Consider the following 20327-nt stretch of genomic DNA (forward strand, 5'->3'; position numbering starts at 1 on the left):
GATAGTTAGGGTAAAGTGGCCTCTAATAGTCAAAGAGGTACCTCAAGCATCCCCTCTTCATTCTTCACACTGTCATTGCTGTGTTCTTGACCCGTCACCTTGAAAGCATCTGTCTCATAACTTAGCATCTACTTGTGCAAGGTGCTCTAATACTCGCCTCCTGAGAGGGATTGTTTAGAAAGAGGGATGGGATTCATGACAGGCGGCCCACCACGTTTATGTATAAGCAGACAGAGAGTTGTACTCGGAAACTGAGTCATAAATAATTTAAGACTTTATTGGTCCCTGTAAAGAAATTCTCTTTTTTTCTTGGCCCCCTGCCAGGTAGGTCAGATGACAGAGTCAGCTAATGAGCAACAGGGATTCAGTGTCTTGCTCAAGGACACTTCAGTAAAGCAGATGCTTGTCAACACAGGGCCTTGAACCCATTTGTCCCTCTTTTCATTGAGGGCCCTACTGAATTAAGCTTGTGGCATTTGTCAGTCTGTGCTTCCAAGTCAGCAATCTCACTACCGCCAGCCAGCCACTCTCCAGATCTAATTTCTCTCAGTGCTTCATTTGTTTCCTTTTACTCCCTGAGAAACAAATGAGATGTTTGAAAGTCCATCTCAACAGCTTCAAATTTTGAATAAAAATTGGAGTGAGATTGGATCTTCTATTTTGAAAAAGTGGACTGGGAATCCAAGGAAAACAAGGAGACACAGGTCTGGGCTCAAAGGTAATCAGAGATAAATAGATAAGACCAATCACATCAAGAGGAGGCAGCAGGGGTAACTCTTAGTGTTCGAACAGGATGTAATCAACTCCTGGCTGATTATAGAGAGTGTGAGTGTACTTGTATCAATCACATTGTGGGCACTCATCTCCCCTCTGGGTACAAAACTCTGGTCACTACAACGTGACTTGGTTTTAGCATTAAGGTTAGGATTATAACTAGGTTAAGATAAAGGTTGCAGTTTGGCATGTGGTGGTTAAACCAGAGACGTAGTAATACTTGGTCCACACCTTAAACCCCTGAGCCACCAGGGGACTCCATCCTCTCTGATTCTTACCACATCTCTTCTAAATTTGATGATTTGTATCTCTTCTGTGGAACAATTAGATTCACATTGCAAATGTACAAACATCTCCATATCAGGAGTTTCAAACGTTATCAGATGTTTCTGATGAGCCAAAACACACTTAAACACACACATAAAATTGTTATCATCCTAACTATTTATGTACAGTTTTACATCATTTTTTCAATGACAGTGTCATTTTCTAATTGCTTTACACAGTGTTTGTCTCTTTCCTGGGGTTTTTTTTTTTTTATATATATTTTTATTAAATCCACTGTTTTCCCATCTGTAAAGGTTGAACATTTCTTATAGTTTCCTCTATTCAGTGTTTTATAATTTGTGCACACAACTTAAACTGAAATGGAGAATCACACGTCTAGGGTCTGCTAGAAAGGAATGGCCTGAAGGCAGCAGCATATGCCACATTAAACTGTTTCATGATGACACATGTACAGGGATTTTGTAATTAGTTCACACAATTACTGTAGTTATTTGAAATGACAGTGAAATGAAAAATAACAAAAAAAGAAAAATAAATTCCAACACATAGCCCTCATTTAACAGCAACATTTGCAATACTTACACAGACTCCAACACCACTGTCAACTGTAAACCAGCCCCAGGTGGTTGGTACTATAATCTGCAGAATCGTTTTAACTCACAGTGCCATATCTTGGAACTAAAAACTTTCTGTAACAGCAGCATGATAGCCGAATCTGGAGGAACGCATGCTGAAAAGGGGATTCCCAGATCAAAGGCGAAATCCTTAAGGAACACAAAATTGGTACAAATTGGTGTAGCATGACTGGAAACTCAACCAACCCATAGGGGAAAAGAGGTAGAAAATATCTTTGCATGAGAGAAAGAGCAGAGAGAGAGAAACAGCAATGTTCATGAGCCTGTATATCTTTATCTATGTATGGGATTTTGATTTCCTTGTGTGCTCAAGCACTGGTCCACCACATTAAATAAATACAGTGTAGTAATATAAAGTAATAATTGTGTGTGTGTGTGTGTGTGTGTGTGTGTGTGTGTGTGTATAAAAGAGAAACAGACAACAGAGAGTAAATGAGGTGGACAGAGAAAGTGAGTCTTCCTACCTCAAGGAGTTGTACTCTCACTTTATTGTATGCTTTCAGCCACCGAACTTTGGATGGAGAGCAGGGTGGAGGGCCATCTTCGAATAAACTGAGAAAATATAAAGCAAAGAGATCAATGGGTTTAGTGGGAAAGGCTGCAAAAGGAGGATCAGTCAGCTAGTTTTTTCTCCCAATTTGGAGTGGCCAGTTCCGGTGCATTTTGGTCCTTGTCACTGCTACCTAAATACTAACTGTCTCCTGTGCTACGCATGGAGTTGCCAGCTGCCTCTTTTTGCTAAGCAGCAAAATGCTTCACCACAAGGCACCCACACAACTAATAAGAGTCCTTTGTGCAGCAACAAGGATGTAATCTCTCACTTTGACAATTGTTGGTTGCCGGAATGCAAAACCAATGCTGACGCAATCAACTCAGTTCTTAAAATGACATTTTTGACCAAAACATGCAAACCTAGGTGTCTACTTTTTTTACATACCAGATTTTAGTCTGAGTCTTGTTATCATGGTTGTCCAAGATTGGTTTAGGCAGGACGACTGAAGAGTCCTTCAAATCTTTGTTGGAACCAGGCTCTGGTAGTGGATGCAGTTCTTTCTCAGCTTCTTCCTCCTCTTCTTCCTCATCCCAGGTAGATGGCTGGCTATGGAGAGGTGGATGAGGGCCACTGGGGTGGCACGTCTCTGGATCTCTGCGCTCCTCAGGCTCAGAGCTAAGCTGGGAGCTGGCCGGGCTGAGGTTGCCTGATGAATCAAAGCGACTGCTGTCTGGTGGACTGTAGGAGGATGACATTGACATTTAGTTTGTGGTAATGATTTGGGAAATCAACATGTAATTAAATGACTACTGTAGAATTTAAAGGTTTTATTCCAAACTTCATTATTTAGGAAATTATCACTTCAAATCCATGTGAGTTTTTGCCAAGACATAGATAATCAGGAAAGTATTGTACAAGATAATGCATTTTCTTTAACATTTGATTTTAAAATTAAACAATTCTACTCAATTATTAGAGCAATCATCAGGGAAAGAAGATGACACAAAACAAGGAAAACTAACAGTGTTCAGTAGGGTAAGCTGAATGAATGAACAACAATGTCAGGAAAGGGATGCCACTAGCACTAAGAGGTCCCCAGCCTTCTCAAAGATGTGTGATCATATTGCAAATTTAAAGGATTTGGCTGGTGATTTTTTATATTTTCCTTATTGTCAACAATTTTCATGTGCAAAGCCAAACCAACAATGAACTCATCCTACTTACAAGTATTGTACATGTGTCTAGAGTCTGTTATATCATATTCCTCAGTGCCGTAGAGCTCTGTTGTTGTCCAAAAACTATTAAAAACATGTCAATGAGCCACACTGCTCTACTGGGTGACATGTTCCTTTGTCCATGAAAACAGTGGTTACTGTAGCTTTTGTAGAAACAGCTCAAAAGAGTAAAAATTGATATAAGATAGTAACCCACCACCAAGCAAACTAGCGAAGCCCTGTAAACAGAACCATGTTTTTGCGCATTCGCAGAGGCGTCTGCCTTACTAGGACCCTCACACCTAAGGGTTATTATCTTATCGCTGTTTTTACTTGGAGCTGTTTCTAAAGAAGCTATGGTAGCCGCTGTCTTCAGGGACAAAGGAACATGTCACGCAGTGCAACGGTGTGGCTCATTGATGTGTTTTAGGTTTTGGACAACAATGGAGGTCTACAGCACAGAGAAATACAATACATCAGACGTTGGATACATGCAAAATACTTGTAAGTAGGATGAGTTCATTGTGGGTTTAGCTCTGCCCATGAAATTTGTTGACTATGAGAAAATATAGAAAATCACCAGACAAACCCTTTAAAGGTGGTAACAGCATGTTGATATTGAGACCAGCTATAATAATTCACCACAGTGTGTGTGAGAGTGGAATAAAGAAATTACCTTTTAAATTCAGCTACTTCAACTGCAGTTCATTTACAGGATCTTCTATTGTATGTACCATGCTACATGTACAAAATTATTTTACCTTCTAATAAGGTTAAAGATTTTGTTAGAGCAGTGGGGATACACTTATCCTGATCTACGCATACTGACTGATCAATATCATAGGAGGCTGATTGAATAGGAAACTACTATGTGGCTGCGTGATGATTGAAATTGCTAACGAGAAAAGTGGCTCTGTGCTTTAACGGGCATGATTTACTTTGTCTTGAGTGTAGGCCAAATTGCTTCTCACTGTTCCTTTTATTCCAGTGTCCAGTCTGCCTCCATGGTGTGCACTGCCACACCATCATAAATCTATCAGAGTTTGATTCATATAAACAAATTGGCTGAGGCTGGGAGAATAATTCAAAGAACTGCAGGGGACAGAGAAAGGAGGGGCCTTATATACACCTCAGAAGTGAAAAGCTAATAAATAAAGACCATCGGTTTCTTCATTCATTGCTCTTCCATCACTGTCAAGTATGCTATTACTGTGGTGTGGTAAGTACAAAATAGCACCCGTACATTTTCACATAATTGTGAGCACTTTCCAACCAGATGTGATCATGTCCTTTCCTATGGCTTTGATGATAGAACTTATACTGTCAGATTTTCACTAAATGGTTTGTATTTATGGTTGTGAGGTGGATAAACTGTATATTATAAACAAGAAATTCATTTGGTCGAACTAAATCTAACTATGTCTAAATCTAAAAATATGCATAGGATTTTAAAGGTAAGTTGTGGGATAGGAAAGGAAAATAACAAATACACAATTACAGATATCAAACGTGGACCAAATAAAAAATACTCTAAATGAAAGGGAAAAAAGCAGGAAAGGGCCTATAGATTTGTCTACATTAGAATGATAAATGAACAATGCCATTTATCATACAAATTGTACTAGCCTTTTTGCAGCTTCCTTTGTCAACAGGTCCTGTGGTTGCTCTTTGCTTAATTCTGCATGCACAGTGTCAGGTGTGCCAACTTCACTCTTATCTACCTCAGATGGGGTGATTTTTAATTGGGGTTTTTCCAAACCCTCTGCTAGAGAATCTGAGTGAGAAGGGAGGCCAGACAGTGGTGACTGTGCTAAGGTGTCACAGCTTCCTGTTTTTGAAGTTTCTGTTGGTCCCTCTGTATCACTGGCATCTGCACTTTCAGTGTCTCCTGAACCTGGGGAAAGTTTCTCAGACTCTGGTTCACAAAATTCATCTGTGGGTTTTGGACTTTGAGACTGGGGTTGGACTGTGACCACCGGAGGGCAGGATTCGGGTTTGGGAGGGTCAGAGTTTCCAAACATTGAGCCAAGTGTCATGCCAAACACAGATGAAGTAGATGATGGTTCATCCTTTCCTGCTGGCTTTTCATCCTGGAAAATACCAGCGGAGAGGCTTTTAAAACCAGAAAACAGACCACTGTCTGTCTGTTGTGGTTGTGATCCCTTCACACCAGTGGCTGGAGACGGAGTGGGGGAGAAAAGAGATCCAATAGATGATGTGCCTTCAGCAGCTACAGACATAAAGCCAAATTTAGGGGCAGTCAAACTTGGTATTTCAAATGTGCCTTTGGTTTCAGGAGCTGGTGGTGCTGCTTTGTCAGACATTGCTGAACCTGGTTCCTCTAAATGCACAGCATGCTCATCATGCCCTGCTTCTTCTCCATGGACAGCTGTTTTTATGATTGATTCGGTCAGAGAACTTTCTTCTGCCTCTGTTTTGTCAGTTCGTTCTGCCTCCTCCATTAACCCTTTTTCAGGGACCTCTGAGTCCTCAGTGCTTTTAGCAAGTTCATCTGGAGATAAAGGTGTCTTCTCTGTGTCTGTCTTTTCAGTGCTCTCAGAGACTGTTTCCTTTGCAGAAGGATCCCCTTGTCGTGACTCTGCACCTGACTGTTGAGGTTCCTCAGATTTTGTTGTCTCAGGACCCTTGAACATACCAAATAGGTCGCTGGTAAGAGATTCTGTAGCCATGCTACTCGGGAGGCCAAAAAACGAGCTTTTCTGCTGTTGTTGTTGTTGTTGTTGTGGATGACGGGGAGCAGGTGATGATCCAAAAAATGAACCAGGTGAACTTGAAAAAAAACCACCAACAGTTGGTGGTTTACTTGGGGCATTTGGGGTTGAAAACATTGACATAAAGCCAGAAAATGGAGCTGGTTCAGGGGGCTTCTGTGGTCCTGGATGTCTTGGTCCAGCCATTCGTGGTCCTGCCATTCTTGGGCCCCCCATCCGTGGGCCTCCCATCCGTGGCCCTCCCATCCTTGGAGCTCCCATCCTTGGAGCTCCTATTCTTTGTCCGGGTGGGCCAGGTGGCCTGACCATGCCTTGCCTGGGCTGTTGCTGTGGTGGAGGACTAGCAGGTCCCAATGATGGACCTTTCGGAGGCCCCACATCTTGAGATGTCACAATTTCTGGTGAGTTGGTATCAATAGCTTTTTCCTCATCTGTTGAGACCACTGCAACAGAATTATTTCCTTCAAAAGGTTTCTCTAATTGATGTGCAGGTTCTGCACTAGATTCTCCAAGCTCCAATTTTGCCTTAATTGGTTCATTTGCAGTCTCATCAGATGTGGCTTTCAAGTCTTTCTCAATAGATTTTTCTGATACTAAAACTGCAACAGCTTCTTGTTCCTCACCCACAACTTGCAAAGGTTCCTTGATTGATTTTTCCACATCTGATGTTTGTTCTTCACCAGCAACTTTTAAAGTTATCTCAGTTGATTTTTCGGCATCTATGACTGCTGTTTGCTCTTCACCAGGAACTTTCAATGGGCCCTCAGTTGTTTCTTCCACATCTGCAACTGCTGTTTGTTCTTCACCAGCTACTTTTAAAGGTATCTCAGTGGATTTTTCTGTATCTGTGACTGCTGTTTGTTCTTCACCAGCTACTTTTAAAGGTATCTCAGTGGATTTTTCTGTATCTGTGACTGCTGTTTGTTCTTCACCAGCAACTTTCGTAGGCTCCTCAGTTTGTTTTTCTACCAATGGAATTGTTGTCTCTCCTTCAACAACAGGTTCCACTCCAACCATATCTGATATTGAGGTTTTGTCAATACTATCTCTTATACTTTCTGACATCTGAATAATGTCGGTTTTTTCTGATATCGCAGGGCTTTTGATGGCAGCTATGTCAGTTTCATCACCTGTGCTCTTAATTTCAGTATTAGTTTCTGACTGAGCAACTTCTTTCTCAGAACCCACTGTATCGTTCACTTCTTTATATTCTATTTGGCTGTCTGACTGTTCCACATTTACTACATTAGCTTGTTGGCCCTGTATTGTCTCTTTCTCTGGTAGATTACTAGTCACATTTGGTGTGTCTGCAATAGATACTTCACCCACAGTTGAGGCATTTTCAGCACAAGGAGGGTGTTGTTGCATTGTGGCTATTTTGTCCACTTCTAGTTGTGGATCCGTTAAGGGAACAGTATTTTCAGAGGTCTTTTTGGTGACTAAATCTTGAACATCTTTGCATGCCTGATCTGCTTGGAGTTCTACCTTAACTGATGATGTAGAGAGAGGTTCAGAGGGTACATTTTCCATAGCCTGAACAACAGGATCATTTGCTTCTTCTGAAAAATCTTTTGTTTCTTGGGGTTTCACATGTTCTGGGGCAATCTCCGTCTTGGCCGGAACAATTATTTCTGGCTCTGTTTTGGTTTCCTCCATGAAAGACATTCCAAACAGGCCAAACCCACTTTTAGATTTGTTGCCATCAGAACTCCCACCAAGTGAAAACACAGAGGAAACTTTGAAAACACCTTCTGATTCAGATGGTTTAGAGGCTGCTGGTTGTGTGGCTGATACTTGCTGGTTTGGTCCGCTAAACATAGAGAACAGTCCTTTTCCTGAGGACTCTAAGCCTTTGGGTCCTGGTGGTGTAACTGTTGGTCCTGGTGGGGGTATTCTAGGTCCAGTTTGGACCTGTGCATTAGCACCTCCAAACTTGGTAAACAAACCTGCACCAGGAGTTTCTTTATGTGTAGTAGAACCTGGGAGGATGCCGCCAAATAAAGACGATCCAGCACTAGGCCCAGCAGGACCTCTGGGACTGGGTGGTTGCTGAGGGGCAGGTCCACCAAACATGGAAAACAGGCTTTTGCCTGGAGGTTCTTTGGGTGGGGGTCCTCTAGGTGGTGCACTTCCAACAGTTGGACCTCTTGGACCAGATGGTGGCTGACTATTGGATCCACCAAACATAGAAAATAAGCCTTTTCCCTGGGGTTCTAGTGGGGTTGACCGTGGTGGTGGTGGGTCTTTAGATCCAGGTGAAGATGGGGCATTTGATCCACCAAACATTGAGAGTAACCCTGTGCCAGGAGTGTCTTTGGTAGATGAGCCAGGGAGAATGCCACCAAGCATTGATAATCCAGATTGAGAAGATGCCTGCTGTGGGGTTGCAGTGGAACCACTAAACATAGAAAATAAGCCTTTTCCTGGTTGCTCATTAGGCTGTTCAGCCTCAGGTTGATCAACCTTGACAGCTAAAATATCCTCCTTGGAAGTTGTGATTTCCTCTGTGGGAGTTTTGACAGGACTGGGCTCGGGGGCAGATAAGGAGACATCCTTTTCAGTTTTGTCATCAAGCTGTTGGACTCCTTCAGGTGACTTTATGTCTGAGGGTACTTCTTTCAGTGACAACTTATCAAGAGACCGAACTTTGTCAGGCAATACCACATCTGAGGTTGTGCTTTTATCATCGTGGGCTAACTCATTGAGGGTTTCAGCACCTTCTGGTGGTGCTAGCACTGAAGTTTTGTTTTCAGCCTGGCAGGCCAGGTCACTCAGAGGCTTGACTACTTCAAGTGGTGTCATATCAGGAGCTATTGATTTTCTCTCCTTGAAAGATAGCTCAAGTGATGGCTCACAAGCCTCAGTAGTCTCTGCTGTTACTTCAGCTTCTGAGAGGGACGCTTCTATGGTTAAGCTTTTCTTGGTCAGGATGTGCTGCTGGTCATGTTCATCTGCATCCGTAACACCTGCTGTAGTCTGTGTAACCGACATCTCTGGTGAGAAGGTCTTGACCTCCTCTGATTTGATTAATGCCTCTGTGCTACTGATATCTGTAGCCCTAGCATCATCAGATATATCTGACTGTGCAGTAATATCAGCAGTCAAAGAATCCTTACAGTCCGGTAGTGTTACTGCAATGGGAGTGATGTCTTCAGAAGCACTGTCTTCTGGCAGCTCAGGCTTGCTACATTCATTGAGCTTGAGTTCAACTGTCTCTTCCTCTGGTGAACTTGCTGCTGAGACAAAAATATGGGGTAGTCTAACATACTGTTTTGGCTCACTTGGATCAATTTCCACATCAACAGAAGCTCCCTCTGGGCAATTAATGCCAATGTAGATTGACCTGGGATGGCTGGTTTTCTCCTGTAATTTGTTAACTACACTAGAGACCTCACTCAATTCAGTACTGACATTGACAGATTCTGTGGATGTAATTTGTTTGTATTCCTCTGCACTTTGCTGCTGCAACATAACTGATTCAGGTACAGCTATGTTATCACTGATGGCAGAAGACTCTTTGGGGAGTGCTTTAGATGTATCCACTGACAATGTTTCTGAAAGCTCTACTGCACCGCCTTCATTAAAAATTCCTTTGGGTGACATGGTATCTGCTCGTTTAAAGGGTGAAGATTCAGGAGGGGGCAATTCTTTCCCTGGTGTCTCTGCTGCTGGGCTTGCATATAGTGTTGCCTGGGGTTGCTGATAGTCTTGAACAGTAGGCTCAGACCTGAAACCATACATCGCTGACTCGTTTGAGGGAGAGACCACAGGTGATATCATTGGGGATGTTTGAGGGCTCACACCACTTGAATCTTTTCCTTTGTATTGTGATTCAGTAATTAGTGATGGTACTGGAGCAAACTCTGTCTGCAGGGCTGCAGATTGATCTGTGGATAATTCAGATGGCGAGGAAGCAGATAGTTCACCTCCAATTATCACTGGACTGGATTCAGTGGAATATTTAGTTTGTGTAGTTGGAGATTGAATAAGGCTTTTCCTTTTCGACAAATCAGAATCTTGATCTGGTAATTTAGAAGCAGAGTACTCTTGGTCACAAACAAGTGCTGGTGTGCAAGGCAGAGAACTTGACACAACAGACATTTGTGGGCTTAAAGCAATTTTCTCTGGTGTTGTAGTGATAGGGGTTGCTGGGGCAATTGTTCCTTCAACACTGTAGGGCACAGAAGATGTACTAAATGCTGATGCCATTTTCTTATCATGGCTAACTGCAGGAGCCTCTGTTGGAGTAACCTGTGCCCTTTGGCCCACAGGTGTAGACACATTCTGAGTGTGGTAGGGTAAAACTTCAGCTGGTGTTGTACTGACAGATGATTGTGAATCCGAACCACTAAATAATGAAATCAAACCTTTGACAGATGTGGATCCTGCTGGTGTTGAATGTATCTCTTTTCCTTGCATTTCAGCTCTAAAGCCCTGATTCAGATAACCACTTTGTACTTGTTTTACAGGCATTGAGTTGTCTTTTGTGGTGACTTGTGATTTAGGTGCACTAACCTCTGATATGTGTTGAATAGAAGCCACAGTACTTGAGGGTACAGCTTGTGTCTGATATTGTTGAACAGTGACAGGGCATTGGCTTGGATCAGGCTGTTTTGATAATTGAGGAGGTTCTTGCATAGTTCTTGCATAATAGTCTGTAGTTGCACTGCTCTGCATAGGCTGTGCATCCAAAGACTGTAGAGAAGGATGTGTTCTATGTCTGTCATGTGCTTGCTGAACAACTGGGGCAGCCGAAGACTGTGGGGAAGGAACAGTTTGGGATCTGCCATAAAGTTGCTGGGTAGAAAAAGGAGGCAATGACTGTCCACTATTTGTCATTGTTCCACTTTCAGATGGGCTTTCCTCAGTGCTCCCAAAGCTGCCCACAGTTGGCTGCTTGATAAGAATCTTGGGTCTAGGGGTCATGTGAACATGCTGAAGACTTGTATCCTGTCTTTGCAATTTTTGAGCCATAGGCTGATATCCAATTTCCACACCAGGTTGCTGGTATTGCTGCCGTGGGACTGAATGTTGTGTTTGCAGCTGAGTTATATTTGGAGGCACTTGATCAGGCTGCTGATTTACACTGTTTAGTGAGAACTTAATAGATGCACTGTCATGCATTTCCTGAGGAGCAAATTTCTGAGGGGGCTGTATCTTCCTTTGAATGGGCACCAAAGAAGAAACTGAAGTATTCACTGATTCTAAGTTCAATCCTGTTCCTGATTGCCTTCTGAAATGTATTCCAGCTTGGGTGGTGGCCTGTTTAACAGTGGAATATTCTCTATATTGTAATGATTGTGGAGTTTGAGAAATTGCTGTATCTTTTCTGACCTCCTCAGGGGTGGCTGCAGGTATATATTGCTGCTGACAGTCAAGACTACTTTGAGACAAAGCAGACACACAAGGAAAGGAAAGATCCTTCACTTCTTGATGACTAATAATTGTAGTTTTATTTTGAGGATCCAGAGTTAGATCAACAATACCCAGTGATGTTTTCTTTTCTAATTGTCTTCCAGTTCGCTTTCTTTCAAATATTTCTTTCTTTGCTTTGTTATTAATGAAATTCACAGGCTGTCCATCTTCTGGTTCAATGTAATTACTTAAAATTTTAGTTGTATTTAGGCTGTCTTTTGAAGAGAAATCCATTGGCTTATGTTGTGGATGTGTGTCCCGGTAGGTGGTCCTTGAACTAGAAAGGACCTCATTACTATGGTAGGTTGATATCTGCCTATGCAGTGCCTCAGTTTTGTTGACTCCACTCAAAGCTAGTCTTCCTTGTTGGTGTGCAGATTGCTCCACTATAAGTGGCACACCAACAGAACCATTCCTTGTTACAGTTGGCTTGTTTCTGACCAGTGGTAAAGCTCCAGTTGAAAAGATATCGGGAGTTGTTTCAGATTGTGTCTGTTGTGGTTTTGGAGACATGTCTAGGGAGCCTTTGATGGAGTTGGCAGGTGCAGATGCTCTTAGATCAATATCTCGAGATCCACTGTGCACAAATTCTTGTTGCATCTGCTCTTGAGATCTTACCAGTGTCTGTTGCCTTTTAGGTTGCTCTTGGGAGGGGTGTGTTTCCACAATCAGTGGAACACCAACAGAGTCGCTTTGAGAATATGCAAAGCTTGATGTCCTTGTCCTTACAAGTGACACTGGATCTGAATAGTATGGTGCTGTGTCTGATTTACATGCCTTTGTGGACATATCTAACGTACCTTTAACAGAATTTGCGGGAGCTGTCAAGAGTGGATAAGGTTGGATAATGGACTGTGACACACCATTGGTCTCACTTACACTGGAGCACTGCACTGTCATACAGCTGGCAAGTGGTTGATGCAGAACAGAGGCAATATTTCTATCCAAGGTTTGGGGTTTTTGCACGGGGATCACTGTTTGAGGTTGCCTCTGACATGTCGATTCCAGTGGTGTTGGTTCAACTACTAGAGGCATACCAACAGAATCTTTTCTAGCAAGTGCTCTTGCACTTGGCTTATTAACAAGTGAAATTGCTTCACTCTGAATAGAATCAGATTCTGGCGTTGTTGTTCCCAATGTGGCCTGGGATGGCTTGGGTGACATATCCAGTGCTGTAGCTGTGGCAGGTTTTGTTGAAGTGGATGTCTGATATGTTTGAACAGTGGAAGACAACTGTGAAGTTGAATGATTTGACTGGGCAAAGACACCAGGTCCACTCTGATGAGATCGTTGTTGATATAGAATTGAATCTGAGTGGCATTGAGTCTTAATCTCAAAGCCCTGCTGTGCATTTGCAGGGGAGCTCATCTTAAAGTCACAGAGAGGCTCTTGAGAAGGGATATCAACGACTAATGGTACACCAACAGAATTTTTTCGTGCAAGCTCACGGAGACTTGGCTTGCCTCTTGTTAGTGGTATAGCCTCAGTAAGAGTGTCATCTGTTCTTACTTCCGGAACCACTACTTTTAATTTAGCAGAAGATTTTGAAGTCATGTCTAATGTAGCCTTGACTGTATTGGCTGGTGCTGTGACTTGCTGCGAAATTTCAAGGGATTCAGTGGACCTATCTAAAAGAGACAGCTGTCGTGGTAACAATGCTCTCCTCCTATCAGATGAAGTATCCTCCTTCTTAATAGAGCATTTTACTTGATCATACTTAATAGTATGAGAATGATGTCCCTCAACCGGAGGACAATGACTATAGTCTGTTGTTTGTCCCTGAGGCTCTGGTGATTCTTCTCTATATGACAGGTCAATTGATTCATGATGACTTGGACTTTTGTTGGCCTCCTCAGAGATTGATGGTTTTCTCTTTGTCAGTGGCAGCACCTCACAGACCGGATCTTTTGATGGCATAACAATTTGATGAGTCTGCAGGTTTGTTGTCTTGGCAGACATATCTAAAATGGTTTTAATTGAGTTTGCTGGTGCAGTGGTCTCCTGATGTTGCTGAGCCTTTCCAGTAGATTGATAGGAAGGGGGTGTAAAAATTGCTCTCTTACTGTCAACAATAATCTGCTGTTTAAACCCAGTTGTAACTATTGGAGAGCTTTGCTGCATCTGCAGAGGCACATTAAATGGAGAATTCAACTGCCGTTCCCAAGGCTCCACTTGTTGTCTCATAATAGGGCTTACCGGTGGTAAGGTGGGTACAGGTTCCGGTGATCCAGTTTTTGCAGTTTGTTTGAGACCTGCATTGAGACTTGACACTTTACTAGAAATATGAGTATTTGAAGGGCTTCTTGTTTCTGATAAGATCACATTAGTGTCAGAATTATTTGCTACTTTATCTGATGATGTAAGAGAAGGTTTTGACAAAATGTCTTTTGCACATTTGCCAGAGGCTGTAGAATCAGTTTGGTTTGTCTTAGTTGTTAAAGCAGTACTGTGAGAGGCTGGTGGTCTTTGGATATGAATTGTAGGGGGTGTATGGCCAAATCTAACCTCTGGACTGGATGATCTTCTCTCTGATTTGGTATGTTGATCAACTGGCCTATTGCTGGTGTAAGAAACTGTTGTCAGAATTGGAACTCTTGGACTTTGCACTGTGGGATATTCTAAGTCAGGGCATTCAACTTCATCTTCCTCTGCCTGTTTAGTAAGATCTACCACAATTGTGGTCTTAGTCAATTCCAAATTTGCCTCAGTATCCATCTGCTTTTTCTCTTTGAACCTTTTCAACTTATACTTTGTAAAGTCAACAACCTCATCTTTTTGTGTAGATTCTACATTGGCATCTGTTGCATCTTTTTGTTTGATATTTTTGTTTTTATGAATTGTGGCAGAAAAATCTAGGACTTTATTGCGAGGTTCAATAGGAGTGCCAAAGTTATGAGTTCTGTTGTAAAGGTAGGTTTCATTATACGTCATTGAGCTGTCATTCAGTATATGTAACTTTGGTGTACATTCCTGAGATGAATCTTGTGGCTGCTTTTGAGACAGAGAGGATGTTTGGTCTGTTGAAGTATGGCGGACTTTGTTAATGTCACACATCCCTGTGCCTGTAGTCTTATTTGCTTGTGATAATACTCTGGGTTTGTCTGCCTGAGATGGCTGCCTTGCAAGCTGTGGTCTCTGTGGGGAAGCAGAAGGCACAGTAGTAGATGTAGTGGGTAAACCCTTAACAGAAGTTGCCTGTGTTGAAGGAGCTGAAGATGCTGTGGTAGCTGGTGGTGTAGGTAGTTTTCTCCCCAACTGTATAGGTCCTGGTATCTTTGAAGCTGGTTGGGTCCCTGGAAGATTTCTGGAATTTTTTGAAGTCTCTGAAACCTTGCTAGACACTGATGCAGCAGATGTTGAGGAAGACAGTGTATCAGCTGTACTTGCATCCATCTTAGAGGACATTGGAATGATTCCTCCAATAGCTGAAAATATGGAGCTTGATTTTTGTTTAAATTGGTCTGCAGATGTATCATCTACATGTCCAATCCTAATTTCAGGAATTGGACAATGTCTTTTTGGAGAAATTTGTTTTGAAAAGCTCCTTGGAGAAGGTGCAGGTGATGATGTAAGCACATCTTTTATCCCCTGATTCTTCCAGTATGGCCCTCCATGTCCCCCTTTTAGTGACTTTAATGTAAGATCAGCTGCCTCCAGTGGCTCCTCGTGACAACTATAACTATTTTGTACTGATCCCACCTTGACCTTTTTAAGCTTGTACGCAGTAAAATCTACAGGCTGCTCTGCTTGAGAAGATATAGATTCCTGAAACATTTGAGAGAAGCTCTCCAAATTCATGTTCATTATTTTTTCACCTTTTCTAAGGGCAGAAGTTAGGTCTATGGGTGCATCTGCAAGCACTGACTTGTTTGGTTGCTGGCCTGGAATCCAAAAGCCTTGATCTTCGGTGCAAAGGGGGATTTTAAAACCACAAAGGGTCACTTTGTCCTTTTCTTTTTGTTTCAGAATGTTTGCAATATTTTCAGTGATATTTCCTAGAGCTTGTACATCATCTGGTGCAGCACAGGCATAAAGGTGTCTACCAGCTCTGTCAGTTAAAAGAGAATAAATACATTCTTCATTTGTATACACATAATATCCACAGTCCCCAGCTTCAGCTGGCCACCACAACCCTTGCTCCAGTAGTGAAAGCCATTGTTGATACCACTCACAATCCTCAAAAAGCATTTCATTAACCGCATCCCCTGTAGCTCCTGCAGACTTGCTTAAATCCATAGCACCACGTGTTAAATCCACTGGACCCTTTTTTGTGGCAAGTTGTTTTAAAAACTCAGTTGCTGATTTCAAACTAAAGTCTTCAACTTTTACATCGTTACCAGCACCACTTTTTTCCACTACTTTGCTGAATTCCTGTACACTACATTCTGTTAGAGACTGACATCTACTTAACCGTGTCTTTGTTTTTCCCATGGACAGATTTAGACCACTACCTCCAACAATCCAAGGTTTTGTGTTCCTATCAAGATCATTCAAATGGTCACAGCTGCTCCAGGATTGCTTGTCTCTGCAACTCATGTCAAACAAAACCAGATCTTCATCTGGCTCAAGAAAGCGATTTCTGCTCTCAAAAAGCTGGGCAGCAGCATCCTTCCAAGGATGTGAGGGTACATTGAAGTCACTGATGTCAACTTCTTTAGGATTTAACCATATACGATTCTCCCATTGGGGTGCTCTAACCGTGGGTATTATATGCTCTTGGCATGCCTGGTAGCGTTCCTGAACTTGAGTGGCAAGGGCTTCAGCAAGGGCATAATCATTGAGTTGCTGCCACAGAAGAGCTTCTATGAGACACTGATGCTCATAGAGCTCTGGTGGAATAACACCATGCTCTGTAAAGTTGTATAAAAGATCCTTATAACCATACTCATTTGCTGTGCCATACAAGAGACGTTGAATTTCCTCAAGATATCCTTGAGTTGGGGAAATTGTAGGATCTTGCCAAACCTGCGATTGTGGAGGTTCTTTCTTGGTATCAACAACTGGAGTAGATGTAACAGCAGTAGTTGTGAGTGTTGCTGTACTTGAAGAGATATCCTCCTTACTCTTTGGTAGCAAACGATCAAGAAGGCCTTTTTCGTTTTCCTTTTTCGGAGCAGAAGTGCTGCTGTCACTGGGATCTGTTTTGAAAATGCTTGATAACAAACCAGGGGACGTGCTACTTGTACTGGTTTTTGGTTCTTCTTTCCCAAGCTGGGAGGTTGATGGCTGCTCTGTCTTTGTCGATGGCTCCTCTGTGACACTAAAAAGACCTGAAAGGAAACCTTTTTGAGCTGGACCTTTTAAGTCCTTATCTGTGGCCACATCTTGGGAGGAATTCATCTCCACTGGTTTCGCTCTCTGAATTTGTGGACGCCCCTGTCCTGCACGCAGCTGCTGTTGTTGCTGTGTTGTTTGAGGGTTCACCTGATCAGAGGATGATGCTGATTGTTCCACATTAGCTGAAATTTTGTTTAACAGGCCAGAGAATAATCCCCCTGATTCAGACTGGTCTGGATTTTGCCCTGATTTAACAGATGGTTGAACTACCTGAGCAGTTTGAGGTGACTGTTGTTCCTGTGGTACATTCTCACCAGATGCAAGCTTCAAAATACCTGAAAGCAAGCCTCCGCTTTGATTAGGTTGGTCTGTTGCTGTATGTTGAGGACTTGCCACTTTGCCTGGCTGTTGCTGTTGTTGAGGTGATGTTTGACCAAACAGACCAGAAAAGAATCCTCCTTGTTGACTTGGTTGAGACGATTGTTGATCTGCAGATTGACGAGATCCAACAATGTTTGATTTATTGCCTTGCTGAGACCCAGGCTGTGGGGTGGGCTGTTGTGGTGCATTATCAGTAGATGCTAATTTATTGAAAAGCCCCGACAATAGTCCACCCTGCTGTGGCTCTGGTGCAGAGGTTGCAGGTTGTGGAGGTATCTGGTTTTGCCTCCGCAGTGGTTGTCTGTTACCTTGTTGGGGTTGCTGCTGGTTTGGATGACTAACAGATTGCTGCTGCGCTGGAGGAGTGGGACCTGCTGAAAACAGCCCAGAGAGGAAGCCTCCTTGTTGATTAGGTGGTTGCTGGGTTGTCTTAGGGCCTGCTCTTTGTGCCTGTTGCTCTGGTTGACTACCTACTGTAGACTGTGGGGTTCCTGCATCTGCAATTTTGTTAAATAATCCAGTGAGCATCCCCCCGGGACTACTGGGTGGCTGTTGGGGAGGGACTTGATTTTGCCTTTGTAGATTTTGTCTATTGCCTGGTTGCTGATTAGGTTGGTGCCCAGATGGGCTACTGTGTTGCTGATTTTGTGAGTGCAGCGCTGGGTTTGCAGGAGCAGAGTCTTGACCAATTCCAAAAAGACCAGAAAGGAAGCCTCCTTGCTGAGGGGGTGCTTGCTGTGCTGGTTTTTGGTTAGTCTCTTGAGCACCAGGTTCAGACTGCAGCTGAGATGGAGTAGGACTAGGCTCCACAATCTTGTTAAAAAGTCCAGATAGCATGTTACCTGACTGTTGATTCGGTTGTGTAGATTGTGTAGGTCCTTTGGGTGGCTGGGAAGCGGTTTCTGTGGCTTTCAATAACCCCCCAAACAATCCACTAGATTGTGGCATTGTTGCTGTTGCTTTTGGAGGTAGTTTTTGTGTTGTTTGGTCTGGCTGTTGTGGTTGGTTTGGTTGTTGATCTGAGGCTACAGGTTGTCTTTGTTGCTGGTCAGGTTGACCTTTTTCAGGGGGCAGGGCTTCAGTTGAACCTAATTTTGACTGAGTAGGAAGAGTGTTCCCTTGACTTAAGTTTTGTTCAGGTTCTTCAGTTTTTGCTGTATGGTCAGCCGCATCCGGTTGGGACTCTTGAACGGACTGAGTTGGCTGAGATCCAGTCACTGTGTCTGTTGCTTTTTTCAAGAGCCCAGATAAAAGTCCTCCAGTGGGTGGCTGTGCAGAAGTAGGTTGTCCTTGCTTTTGAGTTGGAATTTGGCCTGATTGGCCTCCTGGCGATGTAGACTGATTTGTAGGAGCAGAAACATTATCAGAGGCAAATTTTAAAAATCCAGACAACAGTCCTCCTGACTGTTGGGTGGCAGAATTCTGCTGTGCTTGGGAAGAAGACTGGGAAGGTGATGAAAATATGCCTGAAAATAGCCCACCCTGTTGAGACTGACTATCTCCTTCCTGGGCTTTCTTGGATACATCTTCTGTTGATCCTAGTTTCAACAATCCAGAAAGAATGCCTTGGGGCTGTGAGGCTTGTGGTTGTGATCTGGTTTGTTCCACAGGCTTAGGAGGACCTTGATCATCAGATGTGACATTTGCTTCAGACTGGACATCTGTCTTGCATTGGGGATCTTTATCAGACAGTGTTTGCTCTTGAGACAATTGTTCTGTTCCAGTGCTCTCTGTGTTTTCGGGGGCCATTTGTTCAGTATGTGGCTCCGTTTGACCACTAGGTTTGGTTAACGTCACAGTGGGAGTCATTTGTGGTTTTGCAGGTTCTTTAGACGGTTCACTTGGGGCTACCTTAAATAGGTTTGAAAACCAGCCAGTTTCTGTGTTTCCTTTTGGTACACTTTCAAGAAGTGCAGCACGATTTGGAGAGGGAGTTCTTGCAGGGCTGGGGGATGGACTTTTTGGTGGGGCATTGGCATCTTCACCAGATGCAAACTTAAGAATCCCTGAAAGCATGCCTCCTTCTGCTTTTGGTGGGGTTGTTGTGGAAACATTTTCAGCAGAGAAAAAAGGGAGTTTAAGTTTGCTGCCTAAAAATGACTCCTCTGCAGGCTTAGTGTCAGTCTGCGAGGAGTTTTCTGGAGGAACTGTTGATATGAGTGTAGAGAGAGATTTCTTAAAAGGACTGAAGAATCCTGTTTCTTCTGAACTGCTTTCAGGTTTTGGTTCAGGTAATGCAGGAGTTCTTCTTTGTTGAATATCAGGAAGCTCACCAGATGACTCTGTCTCTGGAAGAATCTCTACTGACCCACTCCCCGTTTCTTGCAAAAGTTCAATTGATCCACTACCTGTATCTGGCAAAAGATCAACTGATCCACTTCCTGAACCTGGTCTTGTCTCACTTGATAAGTGTTGCTCTGTTTGTGAGCCATCTCTATTGGGACTCACGGCTCTGTTTCCAGACCCTTGCTGGGATTCATTGCTTGCAGCAGATGCACTTCTTTGCTCTGATGGCTGAGGTGATGGCTCTCTAGATGGGGGTGCACTGGAAAAAAATCTCAAAGGACTTAGCCTTCCTAACATGGATTCAAACCCAGAAGCAGGTTGGTTAGCAGTGGATGCACTGCCTTGTGCCTCTGTACCAACGTTTGTTGATGCCTGATCAGCTTCAGGTTGCCGACTGGATTCAGAGGAATGAAAAGGCATCAGAGACTGAAGGGAGAACTTCTTTTCTGTTGGGGGCTCCTGAGAGGCAGGTGGAACTATGGCTACCGGGGGGGAAGTTCCACCACTTTTGGGAATGAATGAAAGCAGCTTTGAAATTCCAGACTCAGGTTGAGCTGATGCCTGGGAGGAAGGTTGATCTGTTGCACTCGTACCAGAGGTTTCTGTGGCTTCAGCACTAGCTTTGGGGATCATAGAGAGCAGTTTTGAAAGACCAGAGTCTGCTTGTGGTGGTTGGGAGGAAGGAGTTGTGCCAGAAGCTTCTGTGTCAGTGGTAGACTTTGACCCTGTGATTGTGCTGAATAATGAGCTCATGGCATTCTTAACTCCAGCTATGCCCTGCTCAACAGTGCTGTCCTCCTTAATTTCAGGTTTTACTTCATTGGTGGCACTT

The 20327-nt window shown here is 43.2% G+C and overlaps 1 protein-coding gene across 1 annotated transcript in view; it reads right to left on the reverse strand.

Moving 5' to 3' along the window:
* Nucleotides 1–20327, reverse strand: part of LOC137169129 (protein unc-13 homolog B-like) — a 202162-nt gene that overhangs the window by 117201 nt on the left and 64634 nt on the right. The window contains exons 9-10 of the mRNA XM_067572132.1: nucleotides 2635–2928; nucleotides 2162–2249 (exon numbers count right to left, since the gene is read on the reverse strand). Of these exons, the coding sequence (XP_067428233.1) occupies nucleotides 2162–2249; nucleotides 2635–2928 (382 nt within the window). The remainder of the gene's footprint in view (nucleotides 1–2161; nucleotides 2250–2634; nucleotides 2929–20327) is intronic.

The sequence above is a fragment of the Thunnus thynnus genome, chromosome 2 (assembly GCF_963924715.1).
Source record: "Thunnus thynnus chromosome 2, fThuThy2.1, whole genome shotgun sequence".
Classification (NCBI taxonomy): Eukaryota; Metazoa; Chordata; class Actinopteri; order Scombriformes; family Scombridae; genus Thunnus; species Thunnus thynnus.